This window comes from Sciurus carolinensis, chromosome 2, assembly GCF_902686445.1.
Source record: "Sciurus carolinensis chromosome 2, mSciCar1.2, whole genome shotgun sequence".
Lineage (NCBI taxonomy): Eukaryota > Metazoa > Chordata > Mammalia > Rodentia > Sciuridae > Sciurus > Sciurus carolinensis.
In genome coordinates this window covers 198574759-198587483 of record NC_062214.1, presented here as the reverse complement: position 1 = coordinate 198587483, position 12725 = coordinate 198574759, and the positions used below count along the sequence as shown (strand labels likewise).

The 12725-nt window shown below is 66.8% G+C and overlaps 1 protein-coding gene across 5 annotated transcripts in view; it reads right to left on the bottom strand.

The window, feature by feature from the left end:
• Window positions 1-3483: 3483 nt before the first annotated feature.
• Kif26a (kinesin family member 26A) overlaps window positions 3484-12725 on the bottom strand; it is a 35493-nt gene continuing 26251 nt past the window's right edge. For 4 of the 5 annotated variants that reach the window (XM_047541586.1, XM_047541590.1, XM_047541589.1 and 1 more), the window contains 11 exons: window positions 11589-11801; window positions 10991-11084; window positions 10440-10702; window positions 10153-10336; window positions 9917-10079; window positions 9592-9754; window positions 6153-9075; window positions 5328-5530; window positions 5220-5240; window positions 4792-4942; window positions 3484-4635 (listed from right to left, as the gene is read on the bottom strand). In XM_047541586.1, coding sequence (XP_047397542.1) covers window positions 4454-4635; window positions 4792-4942; window positions 5220-5240; window positions 5328-5530; window positions 6153-9075; window positions 9592-9754; window positions 9917-10079; window positions 10153-10336; window positions 10440-10702; window positions 10991-11084; window positions 11589-11801 — 4560 coding nt within the window. In that variant the 3' untranslated portion in view covers window positions 3484-4453. The remainder of the gene's footprint in view (window positions 4636-4791; window positions 4943-5219; window positions 5241-5327; window positions 5531-6152; window positions 9076-9591; window positions 9755-9916; window positions 10080-10152; window positions 10337-10439; window positions 10703-10990; window positions 11085-11588; window positions 11802-12725) is intronic. The other variant, XM_047541587.1, reaches the window with a different exon arrangement.

Sequence of the window (12725 nt, the reverse complement as noted above, 5' to 3'; positions counted from 1 at the left end):
CAAGACGGGCCCTCCCAGTTGTGGGCGGGGCCTCCTGGGAGGGTGTGATCACAAGCAGGGGTCTCCACAGATTCCCCTGGCGCAGGGCCCTTTGTCCCCTGTCCAAGGCTGGGACCATGACCGCAGAGCACAGAGCACCATGCACCCCAAGGCAGTCAGTGCTGGCACTGGGAGAAAGACAGGTGGGGACAGGCCTTCAGCGTGGACACGCATAAACTCTGACATGGGCCGAGAGGAAACCAAGGCTCAGAGAAGGGCCAGGCTTGCAGACTCCCCTCCCGCCCAGACTCCAGGAGGGCATCTGCGAAAATGGCCTTGCTGCTTACTAAGGTCTGTCACCTGGGTTCCTCAGGCTGCCCCCTCTCAGCCACAGGGGGTCAAGACCCAGAGAGGACCCCACGGACATGCCCAACTGCCTTTCCCAGGTGGAGAGGTCAAGAGCAAAACAGGCCTCCTGGCCTCCACTGGGCCAGAGTCAGAGACAGACAGGCCAAGAGAGGGAAGAGGGCCGAGCTGCCTCCTGGGCTGCAGAATGCAGCTGCTGTCCGCCAAGCACAGGGCTCGGCCACCACAGTGACCATGCTCCCTGTCCTCAGGGTCCAGCGCCCAGTGCATCTCCACTGCCCCCTGCCATCTCCCCATGGCGGTGGCTTTGAGTCGTGTCTGCCACTTCTGTGACGGTGACCCTGAAAAGGGGATCTCGGGAACCTGAGAACCAGTATTCGCCCTGGAAGCTGCACACTGTCCCCTGGCACCAGGGCGCCCACTGGGAGGCAGGGGCTCTGGCTCCTCCTCCCCCCTGCTGACCTGTCCTTGGAGAAAGGAAGCCCCACACCCCCACCTGGAGAGCAGCCTCTGGGGACGGCAGCCTCCTGTGGGCAGCAGGCCTGGGAACCCAGGGAGCTGGGAGCGGGAGGGGCGGGCAGCCCCCAGGGCCCCCATCAGGTGGCTCCTGCCTCATAGGCCTGCCCCCACCCCAGCTCCGGTCTCTTCCCGGCCCCCTGCAGGCCTGGGAGTCCCTTTCCCCTACCCCTGGTGTCCCCCAGTGCCAGGGCTGGGGTGGGTAGGGCAAGCAGAACAGGCCCTGACTGGCTGGGTGAGTCAGGCGGGCACCTTGCCCCAGGGGAGCAGATGGCCCAGTGCCAGGCCAGCCCTGTGGTCGTGAGACCACCACCTGAGCTGCCTCCCGCCCAGCCCCGCACAGCCCAGGCAGGCACGCACCTCCCCTTGGCCCTGGGCCCCTGTCCAGGCCCCTGCCTCCTCCCGGCCACAGGCCATCAGCAGTTGGCTCCCCACAGCCCCTACTCCTGCCCAGGCTCACCTGGCGCTGGCACCCCACCCCCCGAGGCTCCGACCTGTCCTCGCTCCACGGAGGAAGAACACAGGGCTGGAGCACTCCCTGCACGTCAGTCTCCTGATGTTCAGTGAGCAGGGTGCACGGTCCCCTTGCACCCTGGGGTGGCACTAGAGGTCCGTGCTGGCTTTGGCGTCAGTCAAAGGCTGGGTCCTGGGCAGCTGCAGCTTTCCCATCCATAAAATGGGTGTAGTGGGTTCCCGCTGCTCCCCACGGGGTTCTCAGCAAGTAATGACAGGGCTGAGGACTTTGATGTCCCAGATGAAAGCCCACAAAGCCTCCCAGGCCAGCCGAGGACAGAGGAGTCCTTGTCCAGAACACAGACACCGCCCTCCTGGGCCTGGCTTGGACTGTGGGCCAGCCTGCCCCAGCTGGGCCTGACCAAATAAGCCCCAGGCCAGCACAAGCAGTGCAGACCCCAAGTGGCTCCCTGGAGAGCAGAGGGACAGGGAGGAGGCCGAGCAGTCTCTGCAGAAGGAAAGGACTTGTCCAGTCCTCGCCTCCTAACGCTGCAGCACAGGTGCATGCTGGGAGTGAGCGCCCAGACCCAAATACAGACCAAGGGCCCTGGCAGGCCCTGTGTTCAGTCAGCACTGTCCCTGAGCACTGTGCTTCTATGCAGGTCAGTGATCAGCACAGGCACCAATCACAGGACGGTGGACTTCAGCCTCCCTCCTGAGAGATGTCCCACCCTGCATGCCACACACTCCTCTCCCCTCCCGTCCCCACTGAGTCCTCCAGATTCAGAGACAGAGCAGTTTGAATGGCATTTGACTGGTTACAAATGACCTGGCCCTTCCCAGAAGTCTGTTCTGCCTTCAGAGTAGAAGACCAGGGCCTGGGAGTCGGGGCCAACGGGTTGGGCAGGCCCCATGCCCGCTGCAGCAGGGAGCAAGCAGAAACTCAGGAGGGGCCTGGGCGTGCACAGCTCTGAAGCCTGAGCACAGTGGCCATGAGATCTGGACCTGTTTGGGGACAACAGAGGGTCCGGGTAAGTGTTCTGTAAACCCTCAGGGGCATTCTCCTCGGCCTGCTTCTGCCCAGCCGGAGCCTCCCCAAGGAGATTCAGTCGCTCGGCTGCTTGTTCATTCTTCCTTGAGCAAGCGCCCGGCCCCACTGGGGCCCAGCCTCGGGCTGCTTGGGGGTGCAGAAATGACTCAGACCCCACCCCACCCGAGGGCCCCACCGAGGCTGGGAGATAGGCAGAGACCACACACAGTGTGACATGCCACAGGGAGGGGCCCAGGTAGGGCCACCAAGGAGAGGCCATCGCTTACCACCTGGAGCCAGGAGAGGTGCTCCCAGCAGAGCTCGCCCTGGGGCGAGGGCTTCCTGGGTATAGGGGTTGTGGACACAGCTGCTGGCAGGGGCAGGGAGCCTGGGGGCAGCACACAGTTGCCCAGGGCCAGGACCAAGGCTCAGCCCCAGGTGGAGCAGCCAGAGGCCAGGGGGAGCAGAGAGAGGTGGACGCCCAGAGGCAGCCTCCATAGACCTGCCGGTGGGGACACTGGCATGGGCTTGCAGGGGCGTCAGGTGAGAGGGCACAGGAGGCGCCTCAGCCAGGTGGACAAGGAAGCCCCCAGGCTGGGGGAGCGAGCGCTCCAACTTCAGGGCGCAGGGCTCTGGTCAGCGAGCTCCCGAGAGCCCAGCAGACGGAGGCCAGGCAGCCAGGTCAGAGCCTCACCCCCCTACAGGCACTGGCCCTGCGGGCTGGGGCTCCTGCCAGCTTGGGTGCCCACAGGTGTGCACCTGTCTCCTGGGAAGGCAGGGGGGGAACAAAGAATCCCCTCCTGAGGGGTCAGCATCACCCATTTCAGCCGTCAGTCACCAGGAGCAGGCTGGCTCCCTGCCCAGCCTCAGGACCCCAAGAGCTACTCGGGGCCAAGAACAGAGTGACGTGGGGGTCAGAGAAGAAGCATGGGTTCGAATCTCAGCCTGCCTGGTCACCTGACAGTGTGCTAGCAGTCCTGCACGGTGTGGCCGCAGGGCCCAGGGCAGGCGAAGAGTCCCCAGCACGGCTCACCAGAGCCTCTGTGCACAGGCCCGTCCCTCCCACCCTCCGCGGCCTGCTCACCCAGTGACTCCTGGAGGTGGCACCCTGGGGTGAGGGGCAGTGAACCAGAGCCGTGGGAACAACAGGTGCATCTTTAATTCACAAATAAAAACTGTGGCGAGATGTTATCTACACATCTGTACAAAGATCTGAGCGCCCTCCAGAAAGCACAATGGCCGAAACGTGAAGGTGCCGGCGGGGGACCTCACTTGGCTGGGCAGGCACCGCACCACCCGGGGCACCCCCCCCCCCGCAAGAGCCCTCTCCGGCAGCTGCCAGGAGCCTGGCCAGGAATGCCTTCCGTAAAAAACCATAAAAAGATAGATCATTTGTCTTCAAACCCCCACTGCAAATCCCACGTTCATAGGCAAAACGATACAAAAATAGGGACCTAACAGAACCTTACAAAACCCAACCCCGTCTGTTGGTAGTGGTTTTTGTTTTTTGCTGTGGTTTTGGTAAGAATTCCTGCCGTGGAAGAAGGCAACGTATAGCCGTGGTTCCACCCTCACCCAAGTCCTCCACCCTCACCCAAGTCCTCGCTCGGGACCAGCAGAGGCCTCGGGGAAGGGAGGGGACCTGAGGTGGCCCTCCCAATTCGGGAGACCCCACTGGTGCCGTCCACTCTGCCAAGAGCAGCGGCTGTGAAGGAAAAGAACCCCAGCACTCCAAGAGCTGGTGAGCACAGGCACGTCCTCGGCAAGGAAGGCCAGGTCCGAGGCCCGGGCAGGGGAGCCGCCAGCCACGGCCCGGCACCGCCCGCTGCTGGTGTCTGGAGTCCATAGCACCAAATGTGAAAAGAAGCAAAGTCCAACTCAAGGTCAAAGGCACTTGCATGGCTGTTCCAGGCGACAGTCCGTCTCTGTGCTCACTCGCCGTCTGCTGCCGGCCGGCCCTCCCCTCCCCACGCTCCATCTCCTCTCTGAACCCCAAGTCCCACGCAGACCCCGCATCCTCCTTCCAACCTCCAGCACATCCTCACTCCATCCACGTCCCGTCCTCACACACCCTGACCACCCCTCCTGGGCCAGGTGTCCCGTCCAGCTTCAGACGTCCACCTCCTGTGGCCCTGCCACAGCGGCGGCCGCAGCAACGCTGATGTCGAAGCAGGTGACCATCATGACGTGGGCTTTGCACAGGTTCACGCACTGCTCCAGGGCGGCCGTGGCCCGCTCCAGGGCTGCCAGGTACTCGGCGGACTCAGGCTCCAGCTCCGGGTCCACCTCGACTGGAAGGGGTGGGCCAGGGTCAGGCCAGGGGCCAGGGCAGCAGCTAGGCTCCCTGGAGTCCTAGGACGGGTGACCGGGCCCAGCAGACCTCCCAACGCGTGTGGGCGGAAGGTGCCTGCGCAGGAGCCGATCCTGCTCAGGGGGCGGCCACTCACACTGCTCCAGCCAGCGGCCGGGTGCCACCATCAGTCGGCCCTGGGTCTCGGCCAGCTCCTCGCACAGGTGCTCACGCTTGGCCTGCACCTCCCGCAGCCGCTGCTGCCTGCGCTCCGCCAGCCGCAGCTTGGAGCTGACACACACCGGGCCCTGGCAGCAAGGGACAGGCGCAAGTGGGCTCAAGCCTGGAGGACAGGCAGCCGCAGGCAGGCTGTGGCTCTCCCCGGGGCCCCCAGCACCCGGCCTTGGCCTCCCTCCGTTCACCAGGCACACGCGGGGCCCCCACAGACAGGGTAGGACCTGTGGGGGCCACGCCCGGGGTTCCTGGGGCAGCAGCAGTGGCAGCTCAAGTGCCCTCCAGCCACCTCTGCCCAAGGCAGGCGCCAAGGGCCACCACAGGCTCAGGGCTGGCAGGGCTGGCTCCTACCTTCTCCACATCCTGGGGGAGCTGTGGGCAAGAGCAGGAGATCCAGGGGTCGCCCATGCCCCCGAGCACACACCGCCACCCGAGCTCCCAGGCCCTGCCAGTCCTGACCTGGGCGGGCTCTTCCCGCGGGGGCTGACGGTGCCGCTGCAGGCGCTGGACATCATCGATCTCGTACACCTTGATCTCAAAGGGCTCCTTCAGAGCACCAGCTAGCGGCGGCAGGTCCACCCACTGTGCAGGGAGGCTGGGCTTGCGGCCCAGGGCAGCGGCGTCAGGCAGCGGGGCTGGGATCAGCCGCCGCCGCTGCAGTCCTGGACGGAGAGCCAGAGACGAGCACTGGTGAGCAGAGGCCAGGGCCCAGCCCCAGCCCTCTACCACCCAGATGGCCACCGCACCCCTGCAGTGAGTTGCATGGTCAGCCTCCTGAGTCCCCCTGCCCTGAGACAGAGGGGCCAGACACCGTCCCAACTGCCACTGGCAGGGACTTTCAGGCAGCTGGGCCGCGCACCAGGGAGAGCCCAGCCTGAAGGCCAGGACCCACTCACACCCAGGCCCTCGACTGGCTCCCTGGGGCCCCAGCTGGGGGACTGTGCTTGGACAGGGATGAGCCCACCTCAGGCAGCACGGGGGTCAGAGGGCACACAGGACGCGTGGACCACCTGGGGCCACACACGCCCTGTGCCGGAACATCCAACGCTTAAACTGAGGAGGGACCTGGGATCTGAGAACAGCTTCCACCTATCCAGCCCCTGCTGGCCGGTGAACTGTGGAGGGCCCCACCTTGTTCCCTGGGCGCCCCCAGGTGTGCTTGACTGTCAGGGGCTGCGTAGGCCGGCGCCCGTGAGGCCGTGCCAGGGGACCCTCCCCCAAGCCAGCTGCAGAGGGGCTCCGGGCACAGGGCCCCTGGGAAGGCAGGTGCCCAGCCCCACCCACCTGTGGCCCTCTTCTTGGGGGACCTGAGGCTGCGGCAGCGGGCGCCTGGGGAGGCGGCCCCGCTCTCGCTGGTAGAGTCGGGGGCCGAGGAGGCGCTGCCGGTGGCCTCGCTGTCACGCATCATGCTCTCGTAGCCGCTGCTGCCCCCGCTGTGGTAGAAGAGCGCGGTGCGGCCCATGGCGGGCGGGAGCTCCCCGCTGAGCACGCTGCTGTTGTCACTGCCGTGGCCGCTGCTGTAGCGCTGGGGCCTGCGGGGCGCAGTCACCTTGCTGTAGGGGGAGGGCAGGGCTGGGCCTGCAGGCGGTCGCTCCTCCGCCACGTTCACACCGCTATCGTTACCGCTGTCCGAGTCAGCCGAGCCCCACGAGGGGCCTCTGCCAGGAGCTCCGCTGGCCGCCAACTCGTGGACACGACTGTGGGCAGCCCGGAGCGCCTGCTTGGTGCCCATGATGGTGCCACGGCCCGCCTTGGCCCCGAGGCCAGGTGCAGCCCGTGGAGCTGCCCGGGGGCCCATCATGGGGCCACCAGGGGTCCTGCTCGATGCAGGGGCCAGTGGCTTCACGGATGCTCCCACGGCCCGAGATCCACTGGTCACAAGGCTGCGGCCCTTGGCCCCGCCCGTTGGGGGCTTGGGGGCTCCCATGCTTTTAGCAGGGCTGCCCCGACAGGCAGGGAAAGGCCCGGGCGTGGGGCTGGTGGGTGGGATGCCCAGCCTGGGCACAGCCCGGGGGGGCCGCCCAGGGGCCTCCCTGACCTTGCTGCTGCTGTGCACCAGGCCCTCACACCGCTCCAGGGACGTGTGACCAGCGGGACGGTGCGCCACCTCCATCTTGCCAGCGCGAGCCTTCAGGCTGGCCGTGGCCCTGGGAATGGAGTGGTCAGCCCGGCTGCTGGGCCTGGCTTCCTCCTCCCCGCGGAAGGCAGCAGCAGCCCCTGCCCGGTGCAGGCCCAGGGCCTGGGGAGGGGCTGACCCCACACAATTCTGCTCCAGGCTGGACTTCCGCACCGGTGGAGCTGGGGGAACCGCCCCACTGGGCCTCGGGAAGAAGCCCCCCTTGAGAGCCAAGCTCTTCTTGCTGTTGGGGGAGGACTTTAGGCTGCCAGAGCAGATGGCCTCGGCCAGGGTGTCCCCACAGGACATGGCAGGTGTGGTCACGCCCAGAGTGGTGGCACCCCTCCGCAACGGTGGGATCAGAGCCACAGCCTCAGGTCTGCGGCCTGTCCCGGCTGCCACCTGGCACACATCCACCACCCTCTGGGCACCAGCCAGCACGACCTGCGCCTCCGGCAGCCAGGGGGCACCAAGGGGTGGACTGGAGGCCCCAGCAGCAGAGGCCCGCGGCAGCACGGCACAGTCATCAGCACGGAGCAGCCAGGGGTCCTCAAATGGGCCCCCAGGGCTGGGTGGGCTCCGGCCTGGGCGAGTGCAGCCCGCACAGCCGGCTGAGGAGGCAGTCCTGGTTTTCCGGGGGAGGCTGGAGTGGATGGTCTGGACCGCAGCTGTCCCCCGTGGAGACCCGGCCCAGGGCTCCCTGACAGGTTGAGCCAGGGCCGCTGCCGTGGCCTCCCGGGGGTGAGGACTGCGGGCTGGACCAGAGCTGCCAGGCCCACCATGCTCCACTGGCCTGCAACTGCTGTCCTCCAGGATGCCACTCAGGGGAGGGGTTCCCGGGGGAACAGGCCCTGCTGGCCAGTCAGGGCTAAAGGGAGGCCCTGGTGTGGGGCTGGGGCTCTCAGCAGTGCTCACGCTGACCTCACTGAGCCAGGAGCCGATGGATGGGCCAGAGCTGCCACTGGCCCAGGCTGCACCCTCCAGGGCCCCCACAGAGCTGCTGGGACCCTCGGGTGCCTGAGAAGTGTAGGCATCAAACTCATCGTTGATGCTGCTGATGATGCTGACTGGCCGCGAGCCAGAGGCCAGGGCCTGCAGGGAGCAGTCGCTGCCAAAGCTGGCCAGGCTGGAGGGCCGCGGGGCCCCTGCCAGCGCCCCCAGGGGCAGCTCCTCCACCACCGTGAACACCAGCTCGTCCTCGCCGTTCAACTCCACCGGCTGCTGCAGGGTCACCGTGGTGGTCAGCAAGCCCCGTTCCAGGCGGAGGCTGCGAGCAGACGGGCAGGGGCAGGCCACGTCCGGGGAGGGAGGGGGCTGGCCCACCTGCCCGCTCATGCCCACGGGGGGTGTCCGCACCACGCTGCCGGCGCCCCCTCCCCCAGGTTCTGCAGGGGCTTCGCGAGCTTCTGGCTGCTGAGGTGGCGGAGGGGCCGGGCTGGGCAGTGGCCTCCTGCCTCCGCCCCCTGTGGCCGTGTCTGGGGCAGGTGGCTCAGGCCAGGTGCTGTTGTCCCTTCTCTGGTCACCCTGGACACCAGCCTTGGAGGGCTCAGGGGCACTCCGGTGTGTGTCTGGGCCAGGGCTGCCTCGAGGGGTGCTGGCAGCCATTGGGGGGCCCACGGCCTTCCTGGGGGATGCAGCCTCGGGGGGCGAGAGCTTCCTGCTGCTTCGGGCGGCGCTGGCCTGAGCTCCACTGGTGCCGCCTGGGGGTCCCGAGGGGCCCTCGCTGCCATCGATGCACTCTAGCCGCTCCTGCAACTCCGCGAAGGTGCTGCAGCGGAAGTGGTCGGCGTCCCGAGGGCCCTCCGAGGGCCGCCGGCGGCTCAGTGCGGGGATAATGGGCACGAAGTCAGGCGGACCCTCGTTGTCGGTAAGATCCCGGTCGGACAGCGCAGCCCCGCCGGGACCCACGTAGATGACCGTGTCACAGGACTGCTCACTGCTGGATGAGTAGTCAGGGTCGCCAGGAAGGCCAGGCACCGGGCGGTCAGGATCCAGAGCCATCGTGCGCGGGTGGAAGGGCCGCAGGTGTGGGGGGCGGCGGGCCCGGCCCTCCTCGCAGGAGCTCTCCCCGCCCGAGGAGCTGGACGCATACTGGGGGCAAGGCAGAGCTCGTGAGCATGCCCCTCCACCCACACCTGGCCTCCCCCCCAGCCCTTGGCCTCCCCACAGCACACGCTGTGGTCCAGCAGCTGCCCCTGCCAGGACCTGCGCTAGACTTAGGCGGATTCGGCAAGTCTTCCCAACACAAACCAGCTCCACGGGAGGAAAAGGAGCCCAGACAGGTGGAAACGCCACAGAACAGGCCCAGGAATCAGACTCAGTGCTGCCCCGCCCCACAACACCCCACAGTCCCCGCCAGGTGACACGAGTCCAGGAAGGCCCCTGCTGGGGCCCAAGTCCACATGCACGCGGGTGTCTACTGGGTGGGGCAACCACAAACCCACTGGGAGCAGCTCCACTCTGCCAGGGGCTTCGGGCCAGCCAGGCCGGGCCGCGGGATGCACAGAGCGCCCAGGACAGGACTCCTGCTGCACCACCCCCAGGCGCCCTGCAGAGGGCACTGCAGCTGGGGCCCTCGGGTGGAAGGCAGTGGGGGACGGAGCCCACCTTGGCCTTCTTCCTGCGTAGGCGGTGGATGCGGGCAGCCAGCTGCACAGTGCTGAGCGTCTCGGCGTGGTGGGCAGGTGCATCTGAGATGTGGGCGATCATCGTGGTCCGACAGCCAGTGGTGGCCAGGGACTCCCGCAGCAGCATGGTGAGGCTGTGGTCCCTGAGGGCCCAAGAGGCTCAGAGGCCCAGACCTGAGAGGGCCTCAGGGTGGGAGGCTGGGCAGGGTGTGGGCTACGGGGCTGGAGCAGGGCTGTCTGCCCCTGACCCTGGACAAGACTGTGGCCAACTCCCCAGGGGTCACCCTGGCAAGTGCCAAACTCACCTGTAGGGCACATGCTTGGCCCCATTGACCAAAGCCAAAATGACGCTGCCCAGGGCTGCCAGGGACAGACACAGGGGTCCCCCAGTGGCCTCTCCACCCCTGCCGGGTGCCGCCTCACAGCTGCCCAGGTCGATGAGGTGCAGACGGCTGCGGCCTCCGGACACTGTAAGTGCAGGGCGAGAGCCTCAGGAGAAGCCCAGCGGAAAGCGCCTCACCTCCCCGACCTGGGCACCTACTTCCTGCCTGGCCACACTCGCCCACGCGGTACTGGTAGACATGCAGGGTGAAAAGCAGGTGGGAGCTGTGCCGGGCATCCTCGCCACAGCCTGCCCGGCTGGTGCTGCGGGCAGCCAGCGCCGCATCCAGGTAGAAGGCAGCCTGCTCTGCCGTGGGGGCCCGCAGCTCACTCTGATTCTGGAGCTGGAGAAGGAAGAGGCCGCCACACCCTCAGGGGCTCAGGGCCAAGCAGCCCCCAAGCCCTGCCCACCCTTTGCCCACAGGAGGGCCAGTGGCATGGGCGCACCTGTGACCCACACGTGGGGTCCTCCCGCAGATACACGCCTGGAGACTGGGTGTCCTGGAGGCTACCAGAGGCCACCTCGGCCAGCAGGTCATGCAGGTTCTGGTCCCGGCCGCACACCTCCATGGCGGAGACGCGGATGGAGAAGCGCGTGCCTGTCTTCTCCTTGCGCTCCTCCACCAGCCTGAAGAGCCAGGAGATGGCGCAGGGCACCACACCCAGGCTCTGGGGCGAGCTGTCCTTCCCGATCATGGTGTACGACTTGCCTGGGGGCCACAGGGCGCATGAGGGCCCAGCACGACCACGTGACCCAGAGCCCCACCGTCTTGGGAAGTGCCCTAGGCCCAGCATAGAGTCCTCAGGGATCACCAGGGACACTGAACCTGGGGCCTCCTCATTAGGGCCATCCCTGTGCCTCCTAGCTTGGGAAGCTCACACTTCCTCCCGTGAGACCCCACCCACATGCCCACAGGGAAAGCCACATTCCTCACAACCAGGACCCAGGCTCAGGGATGGCAGCAACAAAGATGGGGCAGGGAACAGGGAGCATTTACCAAGACTCATGTGGCCAAAGGAAAAGATGCAGCCATCAGCCCCACCGACCACAGACTGGAGCACATCGGCCACTGTCCCGGAGCACACCTCAGCCTAGGGGTGGAGGGACCGGGCAGGTGTGGGCCATGGGGCTGTGCCGCCCACCTTCTGCCACACCTGGAAACCCAGGTCTCTCCTGGGCACACGCAGAGGGTCAGCTCATGGGCAGCTGAGCTGGCAGACACCGCCAAGCACACAGCGCTCACATTCACAGGAAGCACGGACATGCACCAACAGCAAGAGGACACAACACGTGTCAGAGTGCTGGCACGGCCAGTCGGCACTGCTGCCGGCCCGGACGCACACCTAGGACGCCAGATGATGCACGCAGACGCACGGCCACGCTGCACGCAGGACCATGGGGCATCGGTGCCCCGCATCCAGGGTAAAACAGAGCCAGCTTTGGAGGACAGTGGCTCCAAAACACTCAGCGCCGCCCGGAAGACTCGCCTGCAGAGGCAGGCGGGCTGGGGCGAAGGAGCCACGGACTCACTCTCCGCGGACACGGCACAGACTCCACCCGTGGTCCCCTGGCCCCGGGAGCCACGCCCACTGTACCTGCTCCGAGTCCTGGGGGAAGATGGCATCAAAGGCAAAAATCTTGGGGACAGCTGTGGTGGCAGCACGCCGGGGGCCGGCACTGCCCGGGGGCCCGGCAGCTGGATCGTAGAGGGTCACCTGCTTCTTCCGGGGGTCCACCTTCAGGAAGGACGTGGACTCGGCACAGCGCTGGGCCCCCTGTGCTGGCCAGATGCGTAGCATGACCTTCACCTGGGGGCAGGTAGAGCAGGCATCTGAGCCCTGCCCACCACCCAGCTGGCCGCTAATTACAGGGCAGGAGGAGCCGTGGCGAGTCAGGACAGCGGACGAGGCCTCAGCACGGGCACCGACACCGCAGGAATGCGGCCAGAGCCGATCCCGTATGAGGTCAGCGGGCAGGGAAGGAATGAAGCCCTGGGCAGCGGAGGTGGGCAGGGGCGCAGAACAGGGGCAGGGAAGCCAAGGGTGGGGGTCGGCAGGCCCCAGACCCCAGGGCAGAGGTGCTCCGGGCAGAGGTGCGGGGACACCCAGCTGCCACCACAAGCCTCCCCCCGCAGCAGGCCCTGACGCCCGGGAGAGGCAAGAGCATTGGTGTTCTGAAGGAGCACACAAGCCTCGGGCTGGGCTTGACGCTTCTGACCCCGCCGAGGACCTGTGTCCCGCAGAACTGGGGTCAGCAGAAAGGCGGAGGAGAGCCTCAGAGAGAACCCACCCAGATGCGCTGGGGAACTGAGGCGGAGCAGGGCGGGATGAGCGGGGCCTGGGCTTGGGGAGCCCGGCAGGTGACCACTCAGCCTGGGCTTACGGCATCATCAGTGGTGTCCCTCCAAAGCATAAGAGAAATCTCCAAATGTGCCCTGTAGCCACACCCCATGCCCTCAGATGAAACAGGACTGGTGGGCACCAAGATGCCAGGGCCCAGAGCAGGCGGCGCTGCAGACGGCCTGAAGCCCACGTGGAGAACGGACACCCCAGGCAGGGGCACACCGTCCTGTGCGTGGATGCCAAGGGGTCCCAGGGCAGTGTAATCTGGCAGGCAGGCACTGTTCCCCCAGAGCCACCCTGGGTCAGGGCTCCCTGAGCCAGGCACTGCTCCATTTTCTGAAGGACACCACCGTCCACTCTCCGATGAAATCTCCGATTTCCCCACATCAG